The 26,847-nt window shown below is 39.5% G+C and overlaps 1 protein-coding gene across 5 annotated transcripts in view; it reads left to right on the top strand.

Annotated features, from left to right (window-relative positions):
* The window catches only part of PRIMA1 (proline rich membrane anchor 1), an 82,745-nt gene that overhangs the window by 30,824 nt on the left and 25,074 nt on the right, over positions 1-26,847 (top strand). For all 5 annotated transcript variants that reach the window (XR_010908996.1, XR_010908999.1, XR_010908997.1 and 2 more), the window contains exon 3: positions 5,618-5,765. Coding sequence is in view for 1 of the 5 variants with exons in the window: in XM_060756316.2 (XP_060612299.2) it covers positions 5,618-5,765 (148 nt within the window). In the remaining 4 variants the exon portion in view is untranslated. The remainder of the gene's footprint in view (positions 1-5,617; positions 5,766-26,847) is intronic.

Raw genomic sequence — 26,847 nt, 5'->3', positions numbered from 1 at the left:
TACTGAAAAAGAATGTAGAAGCAACTACATTATGGGAAGAAGTGATTAATGTCACTGGCACTTCCTTTTATTTTTCTTTAAGATGTTACTGAAAATGCTCACCTGTATACTCATGGCTTAGGAGCTCTTCTTGGCCTCCTTTATGTTATTTCCCATTAAGCAAGTCATCAAAAGTCACATCTGATGTTGGAAAAGGGACCCCTTTTGCTTAGAATAGTTCAGATGTGGTGATCTATTGATCTCTGGAGAACACATTTCTTCAGTAAAAAAGGGATTGACCACACTTGCACATCTTCATACTAAAGTTTTTTGCACTCGTGAGTTAGAGTGTTGGATGAGGAATGAAAAACTCAAGTTACGGTTGCCCACTCAGCTTTGAGATTTAGCAGGTAATCTTAGAATCATAGAATTGGAAGAGATCTCATGGGCCCCCTGCCAAGAAGCAGAAAAATTGCATTCTTAAGCCCATTCATTCTACATAATTATTTATGATTTCACTTTAACTGATATGGTTCCAACTGTAGAATCCTGGGATTTGCGATTTAGGGAAGGTTATTTAGAATTCTCAGCCACATAGATCTTGTGTCTCACCAAAATACACATCTCAGGATTTCACGAAATGCAACAATAGCAATTGAAACAGTTTGGGTCCTGCTTTCCTTTGTGACCATATTTCTCTTTATGAAGCAGCACGAGTGCTAAGATCTGGCGGGGAGGCCCTTCTCTCACTCCCACCTCCATTGTAAGCATGGTTGGTGGAGACAAGAGTGAGAGTCTTCTTAGTGGTGGCTCCCTGGCTCTGAAACTCTCTCCCCAGGGAGATTAGATTAGCCCTCACCCTGTTCACCTTCCTGAAGACTTGGATGTTCCAATGTGCCTTCAAAGAATAGTTCACTACTGATCAACTTCTCCCTAGCCCTCTTCTTTTAGTAGGCTCTCCAACACTTTATTCTCAGCCCCTGGTCCAACAGCCTGCATTTGCATTAGCCCTTGTCTGCCCTATTAGTCCCAAATCTGCATATGCCCACTTTTCCTGACTATTTGTTGGTTGTTGCTTGGTTTATGTTTTATGGTGTTTTATATCTATTGCTTTTATTATTTTATTTAGCTGTTTGTTATATGTTTTTAACCATGTACTTTGTAACCTTTTTTATACTGGGCTTGGCCCCCATGTAAGCCACTCTGAGTCCCTTCGGGGAGATGGAGGCGGGATATAAGAATAAAGTTATTATTATACTATTAATGATAGTGCTACAATTACATAATGTGTCAGTCTTTTGTATGAGCCTTTGGCTTTTTTAAAAAAAGCATCTCAAAGGGGTGTTGTAAGAGGACTATGCATGGTACTTTTCAGGACAGGTGGAAGATAAATGAGATAAATCACCTGGATTAATCACTGTAGCAAAACCATTGCTTTCATCCCTAAGATAATTCTCTTGCTTGCATAATTAAGGAAAGCAGAAAGAAGCCAGGTTTTTGGATTTTAGCGCATAAGACCAGTTTCTTCCTCAGCAACCTTGATCCATGAGACCTGCAGATTGAGAACCAGTGATCTACACGGTACTCATAGTATCATCTCTTGAATATTTGCAGTGACATTCTTCACTACAAATAGATCTGGATTTCTACCTGAAAGAAATATGTGGCAATGTATTGTCGAAGGCTTTCATGGCCGGAATCACTCAGTTCTTGTGGATTTTTTCGGGCTATATGGCCATGTTCTAGAGGCATTTCTCCTGACGTTTCGCCTGCATCTATGGCAAGCATCCTCAGAGGTCTGCTGGAGCTGGGAAAAAGGGGTTTATATATCTGTGGAATGACCAGGGTGAGACAAAAGGCTTTTGTGAGTTGGGCTAGGTGTGAATCTTTTCAACTGACCACCTTGATTAGCATACAATGGGCTGACAGTGCCTGGAGCAAACTCTTCTTGAAAGGTGCTTAGATGTCCCTGCCTGTTTTTCTCTCTGCTGTTTTAATTTTAGAATTTTTTAATACTGGTAGCCAGATTTTGTTCATTTTCATGGTTTCTTCCTTTCTGTTGAAATTGTCCACATGTTTGTGGATTTCAATGGCTTCTCTGTGTAGTCTGACATGGTGGTTGTGAGAGTGGTCCAGCATTTTTGTGTTCTCAAATAAAATGCTGTGTCCAGGTTGGTTCATCAGGTGCTCTGCTATGGCTGACTTCTCTGGTTGAAGTAGTCTGCAGTGCCTTTCATGTTCCTGGATTCTTGTTTGGGCGCTGCGTTTGGTGGTCCCTATGTAGACTTGTCCACAGCTGCATGGTATACGGTAGACTCCTGCAGAGGTGAGAGGATCCCTCTTGTCCTTTGCTGAACGTAGCATTTGTTGGATTTTCCTGGTGGGTTTGTAGATTGTTTGTATGTTGTGTTTCCTCATCAGCTTCCCTATGCGATCAGTGGTTCCCTTGATGTATGGCAGGAACACTTTTCCTCTGGGTGGATCTTCATCTTTACTCTTGTGGCTTGTTCTTGGTCTTGCAGCTCTTCTGATGTCTGAGGTGGAGTATCCATTGGCCTGGAGAGCCCAGTTGAGGTGGTTCAGTTCATCTTGGAGGAGGTGGGGTTCACAGATTCTTTTTGCACGGTCTGCCAAGGCTTTGATGGTGCTTCTTTTTTGACTTGGGTGATGGTTGGAGTTTTTATGGAGATATCTATCTGTGTGTGTGGGTTTTCTGTAAACGGTGTGACCCAATTGTTGATCTGGTTTGCGGATGACTAGGACATCTAGAAAAGGCAGTCTTCCTTCCTTTTCTTTTTCCATAGTGAACTGGATGTTAGGGTGGATGCTGTTAAGATGTTCCAGGAACCTGTTGAGTTCTTCATCTCCATGGCTCCAAATGGTGAAAGTGTCATCCACATATCTGAACCATATAGTGGGCTTTTTGGTTGCTGTTTCAAGAGCTTGTTTTTCAAATTGTTCCATGTAGAAGTTAGCTATGACTGGGCTGAGAGGGCTCCCCATAGCTACTCCATCTTTCTGTTCGTAGAATTCATTGTCCCACTGAAAATAGCTGGTGGTGAGGCAATGGTGAGGCAATGGGGAAAAGAAGCACCATCAAAGCCTTGGCAGACCGTGCAAAAAGAATCTGTGAACCCCACCTCCTCCAAGATGAACTGAACCACCTCAACTGGGCTCTCCAGGCCAATGGATACTCCACCTCAGACATCAGAAGAGCTGCAAGACCAAGAACAAGCCACAAGAGTAAAGATGAAGATCCACCCAGAGGAAAAGTGTTCCTGCCATACATCAAGGGAACCACTGATCGCATAGGGAAGCTGATGAGGAAACACAACATACAAACAATCTACAAACCCACCAGGAAAATCCAACAAATGCTACGTTCAGCAAAGGACAAGAGGGATCCTCTCACCTCTGCAGGAGTCTACCATATACCATGCAGCTGTGGACAAGTCTACATAGGGACCACCAAACGCAGCGCCCAAACAAGAATCCAGGAACATGAAAGGCACTGCAGACTACTTCAACCAGAGAAGTCAGCCATAGCAGAGCACCTGATGAACCAACCTGGACACAGCATTTTATTTGAGAACACAAAAATGCTGGACCACTCTCACAACCACCATGTCAGACTACACAGAGAAGCCATTGAAATCCACAAACATGTGGACAATTTCAACAGAAAGGAAGAAACCATGAAAATGAACAAAATCTGGCTACCAGTATTAAAAAATTCTAAAATTAAAACAGCAGAGAGAAAAACAGGCAGGGACATCTAAGCACCTTTCAAGAAGAGTTTGCTCCAGGCACTGTCGGCCCATTGTATGCTAATCAAGGTGGTCAGTTGAAAAGATTCACACCTAGCCCAACTCACAAAAGCCTTTTGTCTCACCCTGGTCATTCCACAGATATATAAACCCCTTTTTCCCAGCTCCAGCAGACCTCTGAGGATGCTTGCCATAGATGCAGGCGAAACGTCAGGAGAAATGCCTCTAGAACATGGCCATATAGCCCGAAAAAACCCACAAGAACTGAATATGTGGCAATATTTTTACATTAGTGTATAAACCTCACAACCAATTTTTTTAAAATCATAGCTGATTGTATAATAGGGTTGGTCATTTAATCTTCAAAAGTGTCTATATGCACCAAAAATAGAGGATTTGTTTTGCGGTGGGGGTAAGGAGTAAATGTGTGTCACAACAAGCATTGTTTGAAAGCTTTCCTTCCTGAGAGGGAAGTATACAACCTCCAAATGAGAAGTGCCATCTGTTGTTGTTATTTACTTTCCTGTCTTGAAAATAGGCTCCAGGGATGTGGGGACATTTTCTTGGTTATCTGTAGTTATCAATATATCAATCAAAATGTTTTCAGTGATTACATCGGCTAATTATTGCAGTTCTCTTATATAGTGTAATTATTTATTTATGTAGCAATGCATCATCACCACCACAGTATATTCCTTTTCCTATGAGATTAGCCAAAACAAAGATAAACATTTTTACATAGAGGTTCACAATCTAACTTTGACAGCATGGAAAATTAGAAAGGGAGAAGACAAGACAAGGGTAAAAAAGAAGGAATGACTGGATTCAGGTATAACATGAAACCACAGTTTGCTTAACTAAACCAAACTAAAGTTTGTGGAATGTCTAAACCTGAGCGTGTCTTAAAAGTCTGGTTTGTTTTATGACCAAGCATTATAAAGATGGTTTGGAAACTATAGTTCATGCTACTTGTGCAGGGTAGAAATGTTGGAAAATAAATAAATGTGTCTGGTTTTACAGGTCCTTGGCTAAACAAGGGCATCGCTCCAGTTAAAGATCATGTAGTATGGAAGCCAGAAGATACTTATTAATTTATAAGCTGAGTCAGGAGTGGAAATAAACAAACAAGAGCATTTTGGAAGCTCATCACAGGCAGGGCTTTAGGTCAGTGTTATAACAGATGCTTTGCATGCCAATGGCCCCATACTGAATCTCCAGCAAGTACATTGGGCCCAAAGTGTGGTCTGTTGCCCACTTCTGGTCTAAAGCTATCCTGGTGACTCAGTCTCCAATTCTTGATATTGTTTTTGAAAACCCTTTTCATTTTGGGCACAATTCAAAGTGCTGGCTTTAGCCTATAAAGCCTTAAACGGTTCTGGCCCAACTTGCCTGGCCGAATGCATCTCCCCTTATAAACCCTCCGGGACTTTAAGATCATCTGGGGAGTTCCACCTTCGTCACAAGTACGGTTGGTGGGGATGAGAGACAGGACCTTCTCAGCAGTGGCCCCTTGGCTATGGAACACCATCCCTAAGGATTTCAGATCAGCCCCCTCCCTTTTAACATTTCAAAAGAGAGTCAAGACTTGGCTCTTTGAGTAGGCATTTCCAAATACAGTGTAACAGACATAGGAAAATGGAATGGTTGAATGATGTGATTGGACAATGTTTTTAATGTTTCATGTTTTTATTGTATTGAAATTGTATTTTATAGTCTTCGCACCTATTGTGAACCGCCCCAAGTCACCTGCAGGCTGAGAGGGATGGTATATAAATATAGTAAATAAATAAATAAATCCATACTATTGGTTGATGTTTAAAAAATGGAAACACAGAATCTGAGAGTAATTTCTACATCTTTTTTCTTTGCAGATCACTCACGGTGAGCCCCAGAAAACATGCTCCAAGCCTGTAGCAGCAAAAGTCACAGACAGTTGTCAACAGATCTGTCAATGTAGACCACCCCCATTACCACCCCCTCCTCCTCCACCACCACCACCAAGGTTGCTTGGAGTCCCGTGTAAGTAAAGACAGCTATTGTTTCTGTTTGTGCCACAAAAAAGCAGCTAGAAAAGTCCCATATATAAAGTGAGTGGGCAGGAGCTGAATTCACTTACCTTGCATTTTTCTAATGGATAATGTGAAAATAATCTAATTGAAGATGAAATATCCTTTGGCTCACTGAACAGGGATTGCTTTAGAGGAGTTAAGACAAATTCTTTCTGTTCTGTTCTGTTCTCAGAGCAGCTCATTAACACTGAAGCCCTAGAGAGAGCTTTACTTTCTAATGTCTTTTTATAATTTGCATGAAAATGGATGAAACATCTGATCATTCTAAACCAGTATTTAGATGGGTTTATGTTTGCCTCTAGATGCGTTCTAACAAACTCAACTCCCGACATTGAATGTGTTCTATATTATTGTATTTTAGACTTCTGTCAAAGTGAAAAGGGCAATAATAGAATGAAGCTTTCTTTTATTATTTTAACTTTACTTTTTGCTTTCCCAAATCTGTAGGAAATACTTGGAAACCTGGAGAAAGGAATCAGTTTTAACCAAATTAGGTTTTATAAGGTAGTTATTTATTATGAAATAGAAGTCAAACATTTTCCTTTCTTTCTATTTCATATGTCTCTGTCCTTTCCGCCTTGAAAGGTATAGCTTTGTTAGTGATCCTGATTTTATTACAATTGTCCTTAAAATATCAACAATATAATGTGCAGAATCCTGAAGGTAGTTCCTCCAGGGCTAGGAAATCTGAATGGTTAGCTCAAGAGAAAGAAACACACAGAGACTGAAGACTTTAAAAATGTGAACTTTTGTTGACCTGTGTACACTTCAGTAGTCCATACTTAAAAGCATAAATGGCCATAAATCTGACATGTGGAATGAAATCTTGAAAAAACGAGCAAGAGGATATTTCAGCCTCCCAGGCTACTCAGATGCTCGTCCTACAGTCATCACATTTGAAGGAACAGTTTCCAAATGGGAGAGTCCAGTGTGAAACAGTTAAACTAGAATGTATTACTACATTCAGTTGTGTTGAGTTCTGAATTACATGAGCATGAGATGAGAGCTATCTTTCCCACCACAGAAAATAATTTGTCCCTCTGCATGTGTCAGATTTGCATAATAAGAAAGACAACACTGTTACCAGTGACAATTGTTTTGAATAGGGCACTCTGTTCTTGTCTCATGTACACTTGGCTCTGAATACAAATAGGACAGACTTACTGATATTCTTTGGGCCCCACTGTTTGCATCCTTTTAAAAAATGTATTTATGTGAGTGAGTGTGTGTGTGTGTGTGTGAGAGAGAGAGAGAGAGCAAATCTGCTAGACTTAAAATGATTTAAAGTCCACTCTGTGACTCCAAAGACTTTGTTGGATCTTCCTGCACTTTGTTTGATCCAAACCTATTCTCTCTTGTTTACGGCTACATCAACACTATAGAATTAATACTCATTGCAACCACTTAACGGAAAAGGCCGAATGCTATGGAATCTTGGGATTTGTAGTTTGGTGAGGCACCAGCACTCTTTCTCTGTGGAGGCTAAAGATCTTTTGAAACTACAGCCCTCATGAATCCATAATATAGAGTCATGGAAGTTAAAGTGGAGTCAAACTGCTTTAATTCTGTAGTATGATGATGTATGCCAAGAGAGATACAGCATCTTAGGCATATCAGCAACTCTGTGTCAATCTCTGAGCTATTGTTGCATGTGGGGATCTAGACAGTACCTCATTGTGTATGTTCACAGCACAGCTGTGCTTGTGGAGATATTTTCCCCAGCATCTGTATGGATGTCACTATTCCTGGACTCCATCACAGATGTCTGCAAATGAACACATTTTTTAAGAACTGCCCACCACTACAAACACTTTCATTACATCTTATAATGAACCTAACATTTCATGCACCTAGAGACAAGTTCCCTTTCATTAAAACTCATATAACAATTCATGGTCTAGTCACAGCACTCATATTTTTTTTTCATTATTTTGGTAAATTTTAGCTGGCATGGATCCCCTCTGGACTATTTCAGCAGGACAAGAAGTAGTTGAATATAGTGGTGATTCAGTGGTTTGGAACTTGGGGAGTCTTAGTATCTGGTAGCCCTTTCCTTTCCAGCAGCATAAGAGTGAAATCTGGAAATACAGTATGATTCCCAGATTCACCAGGGATATGTTTCAAGATCACCACCACCCCATCAAATCCATGGATAAGGGGCTCATGCTGTATTGCTCTTGGTTTTGTGACAATTCTGCAGTAATAGTACTTCAACAAGCCAATACCACACTTTAAGATGTTCTCCAAGTTAATCCAAATCAATCAAAAGAAGTTGTGGCAAGAACCTCAAGATCAATAGCCATGGTTTTTGCCAAGATCTGCCTTTCCAGAATAAGAAACATACATTATTAATTGCAGATGAAGGTACATGCCCTATTCCTGAATGAATGGAAATATTTGTAAACATGATTAAGTGGATTTATATCAATATTCAGAGACTATTGTTTTTAGGGGGCCCTTGTGTTTCGTTTTTTTTTTTAATAATTCCAAAATTTTCCTTTAAAAAATTTCAAAATTTACGAAATTTCGTAAAATTACGAATCGATTCGTTAATGGTGGATGAGATTGCGCAATATGCTAAAAAAACCTCCAAATGGGACAGGAGGAACTTCTGAAGCTTCCCTCTCCCTCTGTTGTTGACTGTTGGTGTGATAAAACAAACAACAACTATAAAACTTGCATCAGACATGCGAAAATAATTACGAAATAATTACGAAATAAATTGAAAAAATTGTCTTGAATCTTAATTACTCCTCACACTATTCCTGCATGGCTCAATATTGGATCGTAAGCTAATTTAAATACGAATTAATAACGAATTACGAAATTAACGAACAAAACCACCCAAGCCTACTATCTACATCGGAAATAATTTTTCTGTTTTAGAAAATTGTTAGCACCTCTTCAGTCACTTGTACAGAGAACTTGGATCATTTATTCTTGCTTCTTGATTATTGTTCGGGGAATGTAATAGTTATAATGTCAGGTTTCCAAATAAGAGAGATTTCCAGGCAAGGGAGACTCGACCTGTAAAACCTTGGGAGTGCAAGTGATTGATTTGGAATTTAGACTACAATAAAATGAGAGGGAACTGCCTGGCAAGCATTGTTAACCATAATTAATAACCAAAGTTCCAGATCAAAGACTCACCAGTGAGGCAAAGACATGGGTCAGAGGCATTTTAGTGCATTGTTGGCCAAGAAGTGATGCTTGTGGGCTCCTGCCCCAAAATTACAAGCATAATAGAACATGTTCAATGGGAAAAAATTAAACAATCAGGCCACAATTGTTTCAGTTTGAACTATGACTCTTTCGTCTCTGGTTGGCTAGGAAAAGAAAATGACTAGGATCCACGCTGGGATTGGTCTAGAGGGGAGGCAGCAGAACCACCCCTTTCGGAGGGCACAGCCTGGAAGTATAGCTTAATCCAGTTTTATAGTAAACAGAGGCAGGATTTTAGAAAACAAAAAAGAAGTACATTCCAGGCCCCCTGCTTCTGAAAGCAAACAAACAGTATTTTTCCAGGCAAACAAGACTGTAACTCCTATGATTTCACAGCATTGAGAAGTTTAAGTGGTGTCAGACTGCATTATTGCTACATTACAGGTGTATCTCAAGTCCCCTTCTTAGTAGAGATAAAACTTAGAAATACGTTATATGCACATAAAATTTAGGAATTGCAATATTCTTTAACTGAACCAAAGGAGACAAGTGTTTTGTGAATAAGGAAAGAAACACATCTGCATACCCTCCAACTGTCCCATTTTAGCAGGCACTGTCTCAATTCATACTCTGTTGGCCTATCTTTTACCAGATTTCAAAATATCCTATTTTTTTTCTCTCAGACTACTACATTCCCCCTCAGTTTTCAGCTTACTTCATTTCCTCTTAGTTGAGTTCAAAGTGCAAAAGTAGCTTGCACTCAATCAAGCTGCTGGAGGGGAATAAAGAACAGGAGGGGTATAATTTTTCCCTTCCCAGTAGACTCAGGCAAAAGCGAACTGCTTCAGCTTCTCTTAACTTTTGTGTTCTTTCTCACTAATAACTTTTTGCCAATGTTCCCACATACTGATGTTGCTTGTCTACATTTTCCAGTTTTCATTTGCAAAATATTTGAGAGTATACATGTATGTATGTATGTATGTATGTATGCATGTATGTATTTAAAAGTATTTCTGTATGGCCTCTCAGCTCACAAGGGTTACCAAGATTGTTAACAAATAAAATTAAACAAGAACAAAACATTCCATAATCATATTAAAATATTTTTCAAAAACTCCTAAAGACAATATTAGAATCTTGTTTTAAAACAGTATTGTATTTGTCCTTTGGGATTTTTTAATTACATTTAGTTTCTTTTCACCCTCTTTTGTCCTTCTTTTTGTATTTCTTTTTTATTGTCTGAATTTATGTCACATCATAGGTTGTAAATCCAGAAGCAAAATAACAGTATTTTGAACTAATTTGCAAAGGGGTTGTGTATCAATATAAGAAAAGAAGTTGGTCAAATTACTTTCAGTAAAAACAATTTTCTAATTATGATTCCATAGCATTGAGAAGTTGAATTGAATGACCCTCCTGTCATTCAATTCATTTTTGGAAATTTGGATCCTATTCAGTCTGATAACATTTCCCAGAGAGCAGAAGATGCATTCACTCTCTTTCAGGTCATAATAATAATAATAATAATTTGTACATGGAGATTTTTCTGACATTAGATCATTGTATGTGCTTTAGAGATGCCACCCCCCAAAAAGCATTAAATGCTAACTAATCAATGAATTGATGCATTTGTGAAATATATCTGCTTAAAATGTATATCCATTGTATATTATTTCTAGATACATTACTAGTTCTTCCTCACAAGCTTATAAACTCAGTGGAAGTACTCCTGTACTTTCAGTAAATGCGACAACACCATTACTTTCCAAAGGGAGTTACATCCTTGGTTAGGCTTCCTCTTCTCCAAGCTGTGGTTCAGGTGTGTTGTTCCCCCCAAAACAAGGAAATCTTTTCATCTCCAAAACTCAAGGTCTTTTAATCTCAGCCACAATCATGGACGCAAATGAGTGATTTTTACTCCTCCGACTGTACAAATGCCAACTTGGTTTAAAAAATCAATAAAGCAAAAGCAACAGAATATCTATTTGGCATCTATGTCAGCACAAAGTGTACAGTTCTGTTTGTGAAACTTGAAATGTTTGTATAGACAGCTTCAAAGAAAGGTTAAACAGCCTAGACCTCTCAAGACAACCATCATAATCATTCAATCTTGGAGAAGGGAGGGGTATATTTTGAACTAGATCTGGCTATATTTCCACAGTATGGCTCCTCTATTTGTGTTACTGATACATTTGGTCCCCCCCCCCCCCCCAATCAATGGTTTCACTTAGTTGGCTATTCACTTAGGGCGCATATGTCAAATGTAAGACCTGTGGGCCTAATTTCGCCCACCATGTCTGGCGGGGACGAGGGATAGGGCCTTCTCGGTGGTGGCCCCCCGGCTGTGGAACACCCTCCCTGTAGACATCAGACAGGCGCCCTCCATTATGACATTCCGCAAGAGCCTAAAGACATGGTTATTTGAGAAGGCGTTTGACTAAGTGCTACAACAATTGGCAATGATGATTGGAACGGAATATGGATAACGAGATTGCTTTATGATTCTACGATGAGACGGCGCGGATGATTTAGTGTAATTGTATTATTGTATTATTGATAGTTATGTTGTTATTCTGTTGTGATATTGCCTTATTGTAAACTGTTTTTATATGTTGTACACCGCCGTGAGTCGCCCTAGGGCTGAGAACGGCGGTCAACAAATGCAGTAAATAAATAAATAAAAGAAATAAAATTTATGTAGCCTGCGGTTTCATGTAGATATGCAAAGTCTGGGACTGTGTCCCCTTTAAATATGGGGGTCATACTGTACTTCTATTTTGAGGGGAAATAGTTGAAACCTATTGATTGAGCTCTATGAGCCTTAATGTCCAAGTCCTAAATTCCCTAAAGGCAGATGCTGTAGACAATATTCCATAGAAATGAATCAGCAAAACCCCTTCTAAGTAATTCTTGTCCAGAAAAACCCCATGGACAGGTTACTTGAAGGTGCAAGTGTGCACACATGTGAGTGTAAACACAAATACACATGAACTTTAATTCTGAATGGGGGGAGGGAGAAGATGTGGATTTCTGTGTCTGCCTTTGGTCACTAAAAATGACCGGTGCATCTTCTTCCCTTTTCCTCTGGACATCCTACTCCTCAGTGTTCCTGCCTATAAGATCTTCTCACTAAATTTCCATGTCTTCATTCCACCTTATTTGCCCCCACCATTCCATAATTACCCAAATCTAGGGCCCATTCACACCACACAAATATAAGTGCTGGATCCCATTTTTAACTGCTTTAGAAGCATCTCAATCTGAAGTTATCCATAGGAGTGGCTGAGATAGACACCTTTGCTTTCTAATGGTTCAGTGTTGGCAAGCTGTGTTTTATGCACAACACTTATCAAAAATTGTGTATGGAATTATCTTCAGGCTTTGTACATAAGGTATACATGAAACGTAAATGTTGTTCATGTTTAGACCTGAGTTCCATCTCCAAGATATCTCATTGTCTACATATGTGCAAATGTAGATGTTCCAAAATCCAAAAAAATCCAAAATCCAAAACACTTCTGGTGCCAAGCATTTTGGATAAGAAATATGCAACCTCTACTGTTTTTCAGTGGAAACCATCTTTCTCCTCCGTGCGTCTCTCTCTTTTTTTCTCCTTCACACATCTCTTTTAAAAATAGAAAGAATTCCCCTGTTGTCTTGCTTTGAGTCACTCCCCTTTTAGCAGGTCTACTGTGTTTGGATAGAAAGGTTTGAAGAGAGGAAAAGAGATAATAGTCCATCCATGCCCTTTGTTCTTCTGATTGAAGGCTCAAATGTTTCAGGGAAAGTTATCTTGATGAGTCAGATGCCGCCAATTTCCATCCAAAGCAATCTGTAGGCTCTCCGGGCAGTGGCAGGAACAGAGCCTCGCCTCACTCTGACAATTCAATAAATGTATCTTAATTGGCTCTGGCCTGACCTCTTAAAACAAGGTGAAGTCATTGTCCTAGCATAAAACACATTGCTCTGATTTAGATTCATTACTGTTTCAAGCATTGAAAATACATACTGTCTTCAAACACTGCATATGGAGATAAGCCATAGAATCTCTATCTAATGACGACATGGTAAAATATTACCTATACCCCTGATTTTTGTTGGTGAGTCCCAACTAGAGTAGATCCATTGAATCACTGAAACTTACCTATGTGTAATTCATCACTCAGTAATTGATACAAGTCCATTCTAGTGTGAAGTAACCAGTAGGATTCAGGCCAACTAAGTTTGCCCATTCAGAATCTCCCTAGATTTGAGGTTTATAAGCCAAAACAAGAGATCTGGGAATAGCTTCTGGTATTACTGTTAAGTGTTATGAATTAAGTATCAACCCCAATTGCTTGCAGCTTGACCTTGAGGGTTACACATGCACACAGAGAGAAAATGTATGTTCCTCTTTGGAAATTAAAGTCTTAGTAAAGTTTGGTTTGCTTTCAGGTCAAGGTGAAATGAGGGGATAATTTCATCTGATGTAGTTAAGAAGACAAGATAATAATTATTTCATCTACTGTGGTTGCCTTTATCCAGAAGGTGAATACATAGCACAAGGTTAGCCCTGGACACTAGCTTTGTAAATACATAGATCCCTGTAGAACGGTTTTGAACACTGAAGTAATAGATCCATTAAGCCTTGGAAATTGTAGCGAGCTGCAGCTATACTACCTGAAGATTGGCACCATAGTCTTTTTATCCTACCAAACCAGTTCCAAACTGCATTGCAGATGTGCCCAGGGCAGCAGTTGTTGCCCATTCTTATTCATAGAATTATAGAGTTGGAAGGGACCACATGGGCCGTCCAGTCCAACCCTGTGCCGTGCAAGAAAAGCACAATCATAGCACTCCAACAGATGGCCAACCTCTGCTTAAAAGCCTCCAAAGAAGGAGCCTCATGTCTGCTTTGATTTGCAGTCACCTTGATGGATTGTTACTTTGTCATAATGAGGGGGCCTGTGTGTTCCAGTGAACCTGTGGGCGAAGCCATCGGAGCCATGTGCTCCCAGGGGGCTCTCACTGGGCAGTGGGACCACAAGGGAGGAACCAGACCAATCACAATCTGAAGTCCTCAACAGCAGAGCAGGCCAATACATGTTACAATGACTGAAAGATGGAAGAAGGCTGTAACAGAAGAGAAGCCACCGGTCATCAGGTTAATCACACCACTGGATGTTCACCTCATTCTGTGAAGACTGTGTGTTGATTAACTGCACACTGATCTCCACACATAAATCAAATTCACGCACAAGCATCTTCCAAGAAAAAATAAACAAAACCAACAAAAGTCTCATGGTGATCAGTGAGAGGCAATGGGGGCAGGACTCTGAGATCAGGAAACCCCTAGGCACAGACTGGCACATGGGCAGTGGATATAGATTCAGTCATTTTACATCCATTCCGAGGCAGTTGAGTAGCTCGGCAGCTGTATCCACAACTAAGCAGCCCTTTTTAGAATCCACTCTGCTTCCCCCATATAGGGAGGAGGCTATAAAAAGTGCCCTAAACATAGTCTGCTTCTTATCCCTGACTGGACTGTCATGTCCAGAGTGGTCCAGAGAGCGTTTGAGGACTGGGACATTTGTAGGGATACCAAGATAAATGTTTATAAAGATATTGTCCCCCCAACCCTGTTATATGCTTTAAAACATGGACTGTCTACGGATGTCACACTCAGTTTCTGGAACAATTCCATCAGGGTTGCCTCCAAAAAAATCCTGCAAATTTCTTGGGAAAACAGGCAGACAAATGTCAGCATTCTGGAAGAAGCAAAGACCACCAGCATTAAAGTGATAATCCTCTGCCATCAACTTTGCTGGACTGACCATGTTGTCCAAATGCCTGATCACCATCTCCCAAAGCAGTTACTCTGTTCTCAACTCAAAAATGGAAAAGAGAATGTTGGTGGAGAAGAAAACAGTTTTGAAGATGGGCTTAAAGCTAATCTTAAAAACTGTCACATAGATGTAGAACTGGGAAGTGCTGACCCTTGAGCCTTCTAACTGGAAGTCAGCTGTTCCAACAGTGCCGTAGAATTCAAAGAGGCACAAATGGAGGGCAAAAGGGAGAAATGTGTCAGGAGTATGATGTGTCAAGCCAACCCTTGTTGGGACTATCTGAAAATTGATGTCCTCACTATAAAATAACATATGGTTCCAGAATAGTTTTCTACAGCACCTATGAACCCACTGCCAAGACCCTACACTTGGAAGGCAATCATACTCATCTATGAGTGGTAGCCTATGATGATGATGATGCAGCTAATGTTTATTTATTTTATTTCTTGTTCACATACAATGGAAAATATTTATGTTTAGAGTGGGAAAGAACTGCACATATCTCTTTTTTTCTTTCTCCCACACATTTGTAGTTTTAAATGCAATCTAGGCGTTACTAATTTGGGCTGAAACATGATACACACTTACTTGAGTGTATTTTCCGTTGAGCTCAGTGAATTTATATAATATTACATGGCTAGACATTGATCTGAGAGGCAGTGTGATGCAATGCTGGTACTTCCACTAATGAGCTGAAATCCATATGTTGTCATTACATGAACCTGAACTTCTCAGCTTAGTCTATCCCACCCATTGGTTCTAAGACTCAAACAGGCAGAAGGAAGATAGTGTGTGTTGCCCTACGTTTTTTGATGGATCAGAAGTTGGAATAATTGTACTTTATAAACAAGATGTACTTTGAAATGTTGAGCTTAACAATATGGCAGTGGTGGGGAATTGGCAAGTCTGTTAATAAAGATCACTTCTTTAAACCAAAGAGCTATTCAAGCATTTGGTTCTGGATTTGACACTTCCGGGAGGATAAATTATGGCTTATATTCTCACTTAAAAACTTGGTGTCTTCGAGTAGTATGTTCAGTCCTCTTGACCTTGTGTGGTTGAGGAGACAAAGAAAGCTTATCTCAGTTAAATTGTCCCATTAGTTTGATTTCTGAATGCACAGAACATCCAGAGTACTCTGCACAGGGCACTGGAAGATTTTGCTCAGTTTGTTTTGCAAGAATGTGGATGCTGCAGCACACTGCTGTTATAATGTAGGCTGCTGTTAAATGTAGGCATTTACCGTATTACAGACCAGAGTGGGTAACTGTTTCCCAAACAGAAAGATGACAGCTTACATCATCCATCTCTTAAACTGGACAAAATGAGCTTGCCTCAGCATGGTGAGAATACGAGGCCTGTTTACTGTCTTCGGCTCATGCAGCTTGTCAGCTTCAATATCTTTCCATGCGTTTCTAAACAATGAGTGTAAAAGTTTTGGCACATGACTGGAAATACTTTGCTTAGACATAATTGAAAGTACTTGGGATCAGGTGAAGCTCTTCCCTCTACCATATAATGGAACTAAGAGTTTATTTTCAGATATTTATATCACACCTCATAACCTCAGTTTCTGAGGTGGCTTTCAGCATAATTAAAATCCATAAAACAATAAAATGGAGTACAAGTAATACTAAAAACAATAACTGAAATTCATCTGGGGCTTAGAAAAGTTACTTTTTTGAATACAGTACCCAGAATCCTGCAGACATTACAGACATGCCATTTGTTTCAGAGTTCTTACCATTTCCTTTGAAGTTATTTATAATTATAATAATACTTTATTTATAACCTACCCTATCTCCCCGAGGTGACTCAGGGTGGTTTCCAGCAAAGTGACAAAGTTGCAAATATTCAATGCCAAAAACAGACAAATGGCCAATCAAATCAAAGGCAATGGATAAAACAATCTCAATATGAATTTATAAAGCTAATAGGAAAATAACTGAAAATTAAACTTAAATAAACTTAAATAAACATAATTTAACACATCACACACATTTACCACATGTTATACTCTTACAAATAAAACTTAAAAGCATTAAAAGTATAAGATGGTTTAAAGTATCCAAATGGCTGAGGTAGGTGTCCAGTATCTAAGCGAGGATATATATAGATATAAATGAGTCTTCCTCCTCATCATCTCCGTAAGCTAAGGTGCATAGATAAGTTTTTAAAAGAGGGGCCAGTTTTAGTTTTGGGGGAAGGAGTTCCAGAGGCAGGGAGCAATCACGGAGAAGGCCCTATCTCTTGTCCCCTGTGACAGCGCGAGTGGTGCCACCTGTGTGTAGAACTTTAAAGTGCAAAGGTTTAAACTGTATAACATGCCCAAACTTGCCTAGTTTGTAAATGTGTAGTTGGATTGATTGGTTATTTATAGCTGTTAATCAATGTTGTTTGCACCAGTTGAATTGCTCCTCCTGCTCAATTGTTTGACCCCACCTCTTCCTAGAGAGCAGGACAGTGTTTCCTTTTCCATTCCATCAAACTTTCTATCAGATGGACGTGAGAGAGAGACTTGGCTCTGAAGCCCTTGATTAAGTTACCTCTCAGCACCAATTCTGAGGTTCTTACCCTTGAGACTTATGCTTCATGTTCAGATCAACCTGGACGACATTGAGAAGTCTCAAGTGCCTTCAAACCAGTTCTTTGGCACCAGAGGAAGGCTTTGTGCCTTCAAAATATAGGCCATCGGAATTGGGGTTGTGATTATTCTGATATTCATAGCCATTGAGAAAGAGGGACCTGGAAAAGCTTCTCAGCTGCACAACTCCTTGGACCCAAGACAACCAGAGACTGTAATATATATTTTCCTTTACCCCTTTGAAACTTCCAGCTTATTGCCTTAAAGGGATAACTCTTTGTGAACAATAAAACCTATTTTGAGTTATCTACAGTGTTTTGGTCCTTGGGAGTTCCAGTTTTCCTAAAGGAGGGCAAGAAGCAATTCCCTGGGGAAAGATGTCACGTCCATGCCTCTTTCACTAAGAGTGATAGCCCCCAGGCGCGACAGCACATCCCCACCAACCACGCTTGGGACAGAGGTGGGACCGAATGCAGGGCCTCCTCCACAGACCGCAGTGCTCATGCTGATATGTATATGGAGATGCGGTTTTTCAAATAGTCAGGGTCTGAACTGTTTCATATCCTTTTCCATCAATGGAAAACCATAAAGGAGACTGGGCTTTGTGGACTGGTGTTTTTGGAGATGTTCCATATCTATCACCTTTTTGCATCCCACAAATTGATTAGGACTTCAAAAGAATTTATATTTGATAGCAACACCAGTTACTAAGTCCCCAATGGCATTCAGGCATCTCTAGATTTCCATAAACTTCTTAGGACATTTTTTTTTACTGTTTTCCTTAAATTGAGATTTTCATTTTAAAATCAAACTGATTGTGGATATTGTGGGACATTGGTACAGCTCAGCCAGTGTCTAAGGAAATGACTGACAAACTACTTGTTTTTAATCTGTAAGATATGTACCTTTGACAGATTATTTGAATTTTTTTGCTGTATAGTTTGTAGTATTAAGAATTGATTTCTATTATGATGATGATTATTATTATTATTTGAAACACAACAAGATTAGTAAACAGCAAACAAGATCATTATGCTGGCTTCTGTATTGGATTACACAGCAGACACTTCCCAAGTTGCTGTTGTTGTAAACACTAGTATAATGATAAAAATCCCAATAACAATCCTGCAAGGTTAATTAGAACAAATAAATAATGATATTCCACTTAAATTTTCTGTCAATTTGTTATGTCCCTATTATCTTAACCTTACCAGTTCCACACTTATCTCCCACATGTGTCCATCAGTTCCTCCCCCCCCCCCCCCACACAATCCCCCCTTGTGGTCTCCTCCAACTTTATGAATCTATGGCCATAGTATCATGCTGGAGGACCTAGAGATTTCTAGAGAGAATGACATCTGCAAATGACATCTGCAAATACTCCAATCTTCAAAAGTGAAGCTTGTTATAGTGGAAGGTTGACTCTATTAGGATGTAAACCTAAAGGTTAATGGGTTGCTGTAAATTTTTCGGGCTGTATGGCCATGTTCCAGAAGCATTCTCTCCTGACGATGTGACTTCACAACCTCTGAGGATACCTGCCATAGATGGAGGTGAAATGTCAGGAGGAAATGCTTCTGGTACATGACCATACAGCCTGAAAAACTTACAGCAACTCAGTGATTCAGGGCCATGAAAGCCTTCAACAACACATTAAAAGTTAATGTCTTCGGGATCTATTTGGACTCTGACTATCTCTGTGATTATTTTCTTCTTTACAAGCCATTGTCTCCTATGTGACCTGTGAGGTTCTTTCTTGAAGGCTGTCAGTCTGGCACCTTTTCCTAGCATAACATCTCCCCTTTTGAAATGATGAGTGCAACTCCATGTAGCATTTGTTATATTTATTTTTAGATTCTACCATGGGGGTTATGCTGGCAAAGTGGAACCAAAGGGAATAGAATGAGGAGACCTCTTTTTTTTTTTTAATGACACTAGATATGTAGCAACATTGCAGTGCTATATTTGTATACTTTTGGGAGCAGAGGTGCCAAAATTAATATTGTGGTTTTTTGACAAAATGTATAATTTAATACCTTCCAGGGTTGTTCCTTTTGTTACAATGAAATGAATGCTGCCCTTAGTTGGCTAAGCAATAGGATATTGAATTGTTGCCAACACTGTGAACCGCCCTAAGTCCCCTTTGGGGTTGAAAAGGGCAGCATACAAATATCGCAAATAAATAAATAAATAATATTGATCTGTACACATGGAAATATATATCACTGGAGTCTTTGCAATTTGTTTTGGCATAGCTTTCTGTTTCCTTGTTTCCCTCATTCATATTTCTGTGTATGCAAATATTTTTAATATGTATTGATACTTCTGTATATGATATTTAAGGTCAGACATTCTCCTCCCCATTTTGTTTTTATTGTTCCCAACATAGTGGTTAGAAAACAAGCAATATGACCTGAGGTAGGGCATTTTCTTGCTTTTAAAAACACTTTGTGGTAGTGAAGAATCATTTTAAAAAATTGAGATCTGCTGAGGGAATGTTAAAACTTTTCCCACAGCACAATGGACATGATCTGGTCCACACATGTTTTCCCTAGTTGCATATCAGCATTCTCTGTGTTCCATATAGCTGGCACTTTAACCTTTAGCAGTAATGCAACAGGGATCGGGGGGGGGGGGGGAGTTTCAGCCACAACTTCCTCCCATCTCAGTGGGCAGAGAGGTGTTTAAGAAGAGGATAGAGTGTAGTAACATGGGGTGGGAGTGGGGGGGGGATAAAGGCCTTGCTACTCCCTTTAAGAATTCCACCCCAATGAAATATTCCTTCATTTTCTAAATGTCTACCCCACCCCACCCCCCACAGAGAAATACTGAAAATAACTCACATCTAGAACTCATACATGATGGATTTGAATTCCCTTGGTAAATTTGTCTTCCACCTTCTTCTTTGATAACCTTTTTGGTCCATGCCTTAGTTACATCTAGCATGGACTACTGCAATGCACTCTATGTGGGGCTGCCTTTGAAGATGGCTCAGAAACTGCAGTTAGTGCAAAGATCGGCAGCCATATTACTAATTGGGGCTAGTTACAGGGAGCATAGCATGCCACTATTAAAGCAGCTCCAGTGACCACTGACAAGTTTCCAGGGCCAAATCCATTGCCGAACACCTCTTACAATTAGGAAGTTTTCCTCATGATCAAGTGAAATATCTTTTTCTGCAGTTTGAATCCATGTCATAGTCTCTGGAGCAGCAGAAAACTATCTGGCTCTATCTTCAGTATGGCATCCTTTCAAATATTTACCCATGGGTCACCTCTTAACCTTCTCTTCTCCAAGCTAAACATACAAATCTCCCTGAGCTACAAGTGTGTACAGTATTTTTTAGGGTGCACGGGTACTTGTCCAGGAGTATATTATTTAGTCAACTAAAGAAAAAGTTCAGAGGAAATTTGGGATCAAAAGGCGAACACAGCAAATGTAAGAGTTCTAGGTGCAAACTGTTTTAAGTTTCACTCTCTGCAATTGTAGATATTCGGAAATGAAAGAAAAATTCACTGTGTGGTAGAGTTCTTATTTGAGGTATAATGCCCTCTTTTTGCACCCCTATAACTTTCTCCCCACTTTTTAAAACAGAGATCAAATGCTTAAATATATCAGATTAGTGTCTTTTCTTTTTTGTGATGTTCTGATCTCCTTTGTAAAACATTTTGAGCAACAATGATTCTTTGGGGATTCATGAGTAAAACAAGGCAGTGCATTGAGATGCAAAAATAGAATTAAACAGAGCTAATAAGGGAATTTTCTCATAGTGAAAATTTCTCTTTGAGAAAAAAAAAAACCCTATGATCATTTTTCCCCTGTGACCAGGGTTTGAATGATTATAGGAACTGTCCTGGGATCACAGAAATGGTGCAGGTGAAAGCCTTAACTCTTACAATTTCAGTTTGAGGTGATTGTTTCTCGGCTTTTGTGGCGGAATGAAAATAACACGTAGTTCACGTCTTTACCAATCCATTCACTGTCTTGCTAGAGAAAAGATATGCCACACAGATTATTAGAAAAGAATAAAGTGTTTACTCTTTGTTGCGCAGAGCAACATATATAAAGTCATGTGAACAGTTGCATTGACTCACACAACGTCCTTTGAGAGAGATTGAAATGGTCCTTGGTATCCATGTGAAAGATCTTCTTCCAGCAGCTACAAAGCAAACTACAAACTTGTCTAGGCAAACTCCTGCACAGAAAACCTAAACATGTAACTTTTGCCAAAACTCTCAGGCTCAGCTAGCTCCTGAGCGTAGCTCAACCAATCAGCTTCATGTTTTGCATTTTTCACTTAACAGACTCATGATTTTACATGCTTCAACAGCTTTTTCATGTGATGGAAAAAGAGTGATTTTGAAAACAGAATGAAAGGAAATTTGGGATATTTTCACCTCACTAAACTCAGGAATCTTGTCCAAGATTCAGTCTAAACATTTTCCTCCCACTGCCCAACTGATCATGTTCTTGTAAGAAAAAGGTTTGGTCAGCAGAATTTCCATGGAAGTGAATAAGAACACATGGTGGCAGAATCCCCTGTCTTGCTTACTGCTGCTATCTTCACACTTCATCTATGTTTTAACTAAGGCTGAAAAAGCAATTTCTGAAGGAATAGGACATAAACTTAATGAAGGGCAATGCATCTGGAAGTATTTCAAAGAATAGATTGCAGTCCTTGAAAAAAGAACAAATTTCATGAAATTCACCATGCTTGTTGCAAAATGAAATTAGTCTAATAAAGTTTTCCCCAGCCAAATAACTTTCCCCTTTTTGGATTAAATTTCCATTCTCTTTGATTGGAGATGACTTGTTAATTTAGGGTGAGAATGACTTTCCCTATTGACTATCATCCAACAAATCATTAAGCTATTGCCTGATTTAACAGTAATCTGCATTGTTGCAAACTATACCCTTCCTCCTGTGCCCAGTTAAGCATTTTGGATCCTTTCACAGCTGTCCAAGAACTGCTTGCTATTATCAAAATCCCCTCTTGCTATACGCTTTGATTCAATTTTCCATGTTGCTCATGGCTGATCAAGCGTTGCCAGATGCATTTCTAAGGGTCAGGAACTGTGAAGCGAGGCTGATGTGGTGACATTCTAGATATGCCATAGAGTGCAGAAGTGAATTCATGAATACTGGATAAGATGTGCACGTGTGTATAAGTGTATATATGTGTGTGAATGTGTGTGTGTGATCCTTGACAATATACATTTTAAAAGCCCAAATCTGAAATAGTATTTGTTCTTCATTTACTGAGAGAATGATGGCTAAAGCCTAAATTCTCCTAAACTGAGTTCAAGCAAGGCCAAACCTTATTATTTGTCTTGTGAAGTACATAGAATATTATATCTTTACTGAATAAGGACAGCTAGGATGATCTAGTGGTTTGCATGTTGGACTAGGACACTGGAACACCACAGTTCATAGAACCATCGAGTTGGAAGAGACCATCCAGTACAACCCCATGCCAAGAACATTGCATCCAAAGCACCCCTGACAGATGGCCATCCAGCCTCTGCTTAAAAGCCTCCAAAGAAGGAGCCTCCAACACACTCCAGGGCAGAGAGTTTCACTGCTGAACAGCTCTCACAATCAGGAAGTTCTTCCTAATGTTCAGGTGGAATTTCCTTTCCTGTAGTTTGAAGCCATTGTTCTGCATCCTAGTCTCCAGGAAAGTGGAAAACAAGCTTGCTCCCTCCTCCTTATGACTTCCCCTTACATATTTATACATGGCCATATCTCCTTTCAGCCTTCTCTTCCACAGACTAAACATGCCCAGCTCTTTAAGCCACTCCTCATAGGGCTTGTTCTCTAGACCCTTGATCATTTTAGTCACCCTTCTCTGGACACATTCCAGCTTGTCAACATCTCCCTTAAATTGTGGTGCCCAGAACTGGACACAGTGTGATTCCAAGTGTGGTCTGACCAAGACAGAATAGGGAGTAGCATTACTTCCTTGGATCTAGACACTTCAAATCCCCATTCAACTTATTGGGTGACAATAAGACCCCACCTAGACTTCCATGTAATCCAGTTTCGGAACACAGATTAACTGCATTGAACTGGATTACATGTCAGGGTAGATTTATATAATCCAGTCCAATGTGGTTCAGCCTGCATTATATGAGTATACACTGACCAATATAATCCAGTTCAAACTGCTTTATATGGCAGAATAGATGGGACCTTTGTCATACTCTCTCTCAATTGCAACCCCTTTCTGTTCAAATTCTGTCAAGAAAAAGCAGTGATAGGAGGTTGCTGTAAGCCAAAAAGGATTTGAAGGCACACAACAACTACAACATCAACAACAGCTGAGTAAGAATGTACACATTTGGAATGCCTCAAAGAGAAATGTTTTGCTGCACATTGATACCAGCTTTCTAATTTGCCAGTACCTTTGCCTTCACTTTATTTACTTAATGCATTTCTTGGCTGTCAGTCAAGATTGCAGTTTCCATAGGTCACAGATAGATAATATATCACTCTGCAATTATTGTTGAATTACAACTTTTACATTAGTCCTTGTCACTAGCTGTTTTAGCTAGGGTTGATGAGAAGTATAGTTCAGTGTCATCTGGAAGTCTAGATGTTCCCTATTTCTATTCTAATGATATTGGATTAATATGACCTGGTATAAAAGAGCTTCCTGTTTGCCACCATCTGTGTTTTTATCTTTGTGTTGTATCTACCACAGCCAGTGTAGTGCAATGACCTGAAGACACACAACAACATATAGTGCTATAATTGCATAGTGTACAAGGTGTACAAGGTGACTCATCTCATCATTCTGTTCAGTAGGGTTATGCCTATTAATCCCATCCCTGATTTTACACTGATAAACTAGCACTTATCCCCAGTACTAGCACATACTAAGTGAAAATATAGAACTCTATCATGTCAGATGTCACAGCAGCCATTGTAGGTACTCCTTGTTTTCTGCTGCCCTGGAGACTAGGACACAGAAAAATGGTTTCAAATGACAGGAAAGGAGATTCCACCTGAACATTAGGAAGAACTTCCTGACTGTCAGAGCTGTTCAGCAGTGGAACTCTCTGCCCCGGAGTGTGGTGGAGACTCCTTCTTTGGAGGCTTTTAAGCAGAGGCTGGATGACCATCTGTCGGGGTGCTTTAAATTCGATTTTTCTGCTTCTTGGCAGGGGGTTGGACTGGATGGTCCCTGAGGTCTCTTCCAACTCTATGATTCTATGATATGTAAAAGTATTCACCTTGTTTACATGGATGGGTCAGGATTAGTCTACTTATCTTTGGTTTTTACTTACACTTTTTTTTTGTCGTGTCAGTTGATAGAGAATGAAATATGGGTTGCATGAATAGGGCTTATTTCTTCTTTTTATATGGACATTCGACTTCTGTGAAGGCTTCTAAGAATGTATTAGTACTTTTTTACCCAGCTACATCATATCATTGGTTCATATTCTGCTTGTTCTCAACTGGTGGTGCATCTACACTGTCGGATTAATGCAGTTTGATACTATTTTAACTGCCATGGCTCAATGGTATGGAATCACCAGAGTTTTAGTTTTTCAGGATCTTCAGTTTTCTCTGCCAAAGAGTGCTGGTGCCTCACAAAACTACAACTCCCAGTGTAAATAAACACTAAGACATGTAGATGCTTTCTTCATATAGTCCTAACAATCTGGATACTTCCATCCCATGCTTTCATTCTTGCCCCTTTTCGTTACGTAAATTCAAGTTTTTACATTTTTTTCTATGGCAGTGTTTCTCAACCTGGGGGTTGGGACTCCTGGGGGGGTCATGAAGGAGGTTGCAGAGGGGTCACCAAAGACCATCAGAAAACACAGTATTTTCTGTTGGTCATGGGAGTTCTGTGTGGGAAGTTTAGCCCAACTCTATCATTGGTAGGGCTCAAGGGGCTCTTTGATTGTAAGTGAACTGTAAATCCCAGAAACTACAACTCTCAAATGTCAAGGTATATTTTCCCCAAAGTCCACCAGTGGTCACAATTGGTCATACTGAGTATTCGTTCCAAGTTTAGTACAGATCCATTATTGTTTGAGTCCACAGTGCTCTCTGGATGTAGGTGAACTACAACTCCAAAACTCAAGATCAGTGCCCACCAAACCCTTCCAGTATTTTCTGTTAGTCATGGGGGTTCTGTGTGCCAAGTTTGGTTCAATTCCATTGTTGGTGAAGTTCAGAATGCTCTTTGATTGTAGGTTAACTATAAATCCCATCAACTACTGTAGGTTAACTATAAATCCCAGCAACTACAACTCCCAAATGACAAAATCAATACCCCTCCCAACCCCACCAGTATTCACATTTGGGCCTATCAGGTATTTGTGCCAAATTTCGTCCAGTGAATGGAAATACATCCTGCATATCCGATATTTACATTACAATTCATAACAGTAGCAAAATTACAGTTATGAAGTAGCAACAAAAATAATTTTATGATTGGGGGTCACCATAACTTGAAGAACTGTATTAAGGGGTAATGGCATTAGGAAGGTTTTGGGAACCACCTTTCTATGGCATTTCACTTCATTCTTTTCGGACTCTTATCCCAGCAGCCTGTCAAGATCTGGATTCTGTCTTTATAACCCCTCACTTTGTGTCATCTCCTAATCTGATAAGCAGCACATCTCTGTTATGATGTATGTCAGTATAAATTTCAAATTATGATAACCTGCAATGCCATTCTTTGCTAAATAGAGGAGACAGAATTTGTATGCAACACTCTCAATATACAAATTGGTGTTTTAAAAGAGCACTTGGAAATATACCTGAGCACAGAAGATAATCTTTCTACATGGAAAATGTTTTTTTCAGTGTATAAAATAGTGTACAAGTCTAGTATCCATTATCTGGACTTCTGAAATCAGAAATGTTCCAAAATCCAAAGTACTTCCAAAGCAGGTTGAGAAGTAATATAAATTTATGTCCAAATAACAAAGGAATTAATTATGTATAAACTTGTAAAAGAATTGTTCTGTGTATCTGAGTTTCATGATCTTGGAACTATGGTAGAAACAGATAGATAAACATGCTATGTTTTATTATTAGATATTCTGGGCTGCTTGCAATGTTGCTTAGTGATGAGCACAGATTTGCCAATGTGGGTGGTAAATACAGGATTAGCCCAGAGAGATTGGAGGTCAAATCACTGTGCTGCCATGAATATAACTGGCTAATTTTTGAGCCAGTTTTTATTTTTCACTCAAACATGCCTCAGATAATCTTTATAGAAACACTGTGACATAATCTTCACGAACTGCATTGAGATCTTAGTGAAAAGGTGTGATGTGAAGGTCATGAATATAAATAACTTGAGATGCATTGTCTGAACTTGAAAGTTTTCCTGTATAAACATCTGGAGAAGTGTTACTCTACATTGTAGACAACACAGAGTCAGCACTGTGGCCCCACCATATTCATGAAACTTCAGGCCCTAACTACACTGCCATAAA

The sequence above is a fragment of the Anolis sagrei genome, chromosome 1 (assembly GCF_037176765.1).
Source record: "Anolis sagrei isolate rAnoSag1 chromosome 1, rAnoSag1.mat, whole genome shotgun sequence".
Classification (NCBI taxonomy): Eukaryota; Metazoa; Chordata; class Lepidosauria; order Squamata; family Dactyloidae; genus Anolis; species Anolis sagrei.
The sequence above is the reverse complement of the archived record's forward strand: the minus strand, read 5'-3'. Positions and strand labels throughout refer to the sequence as shown.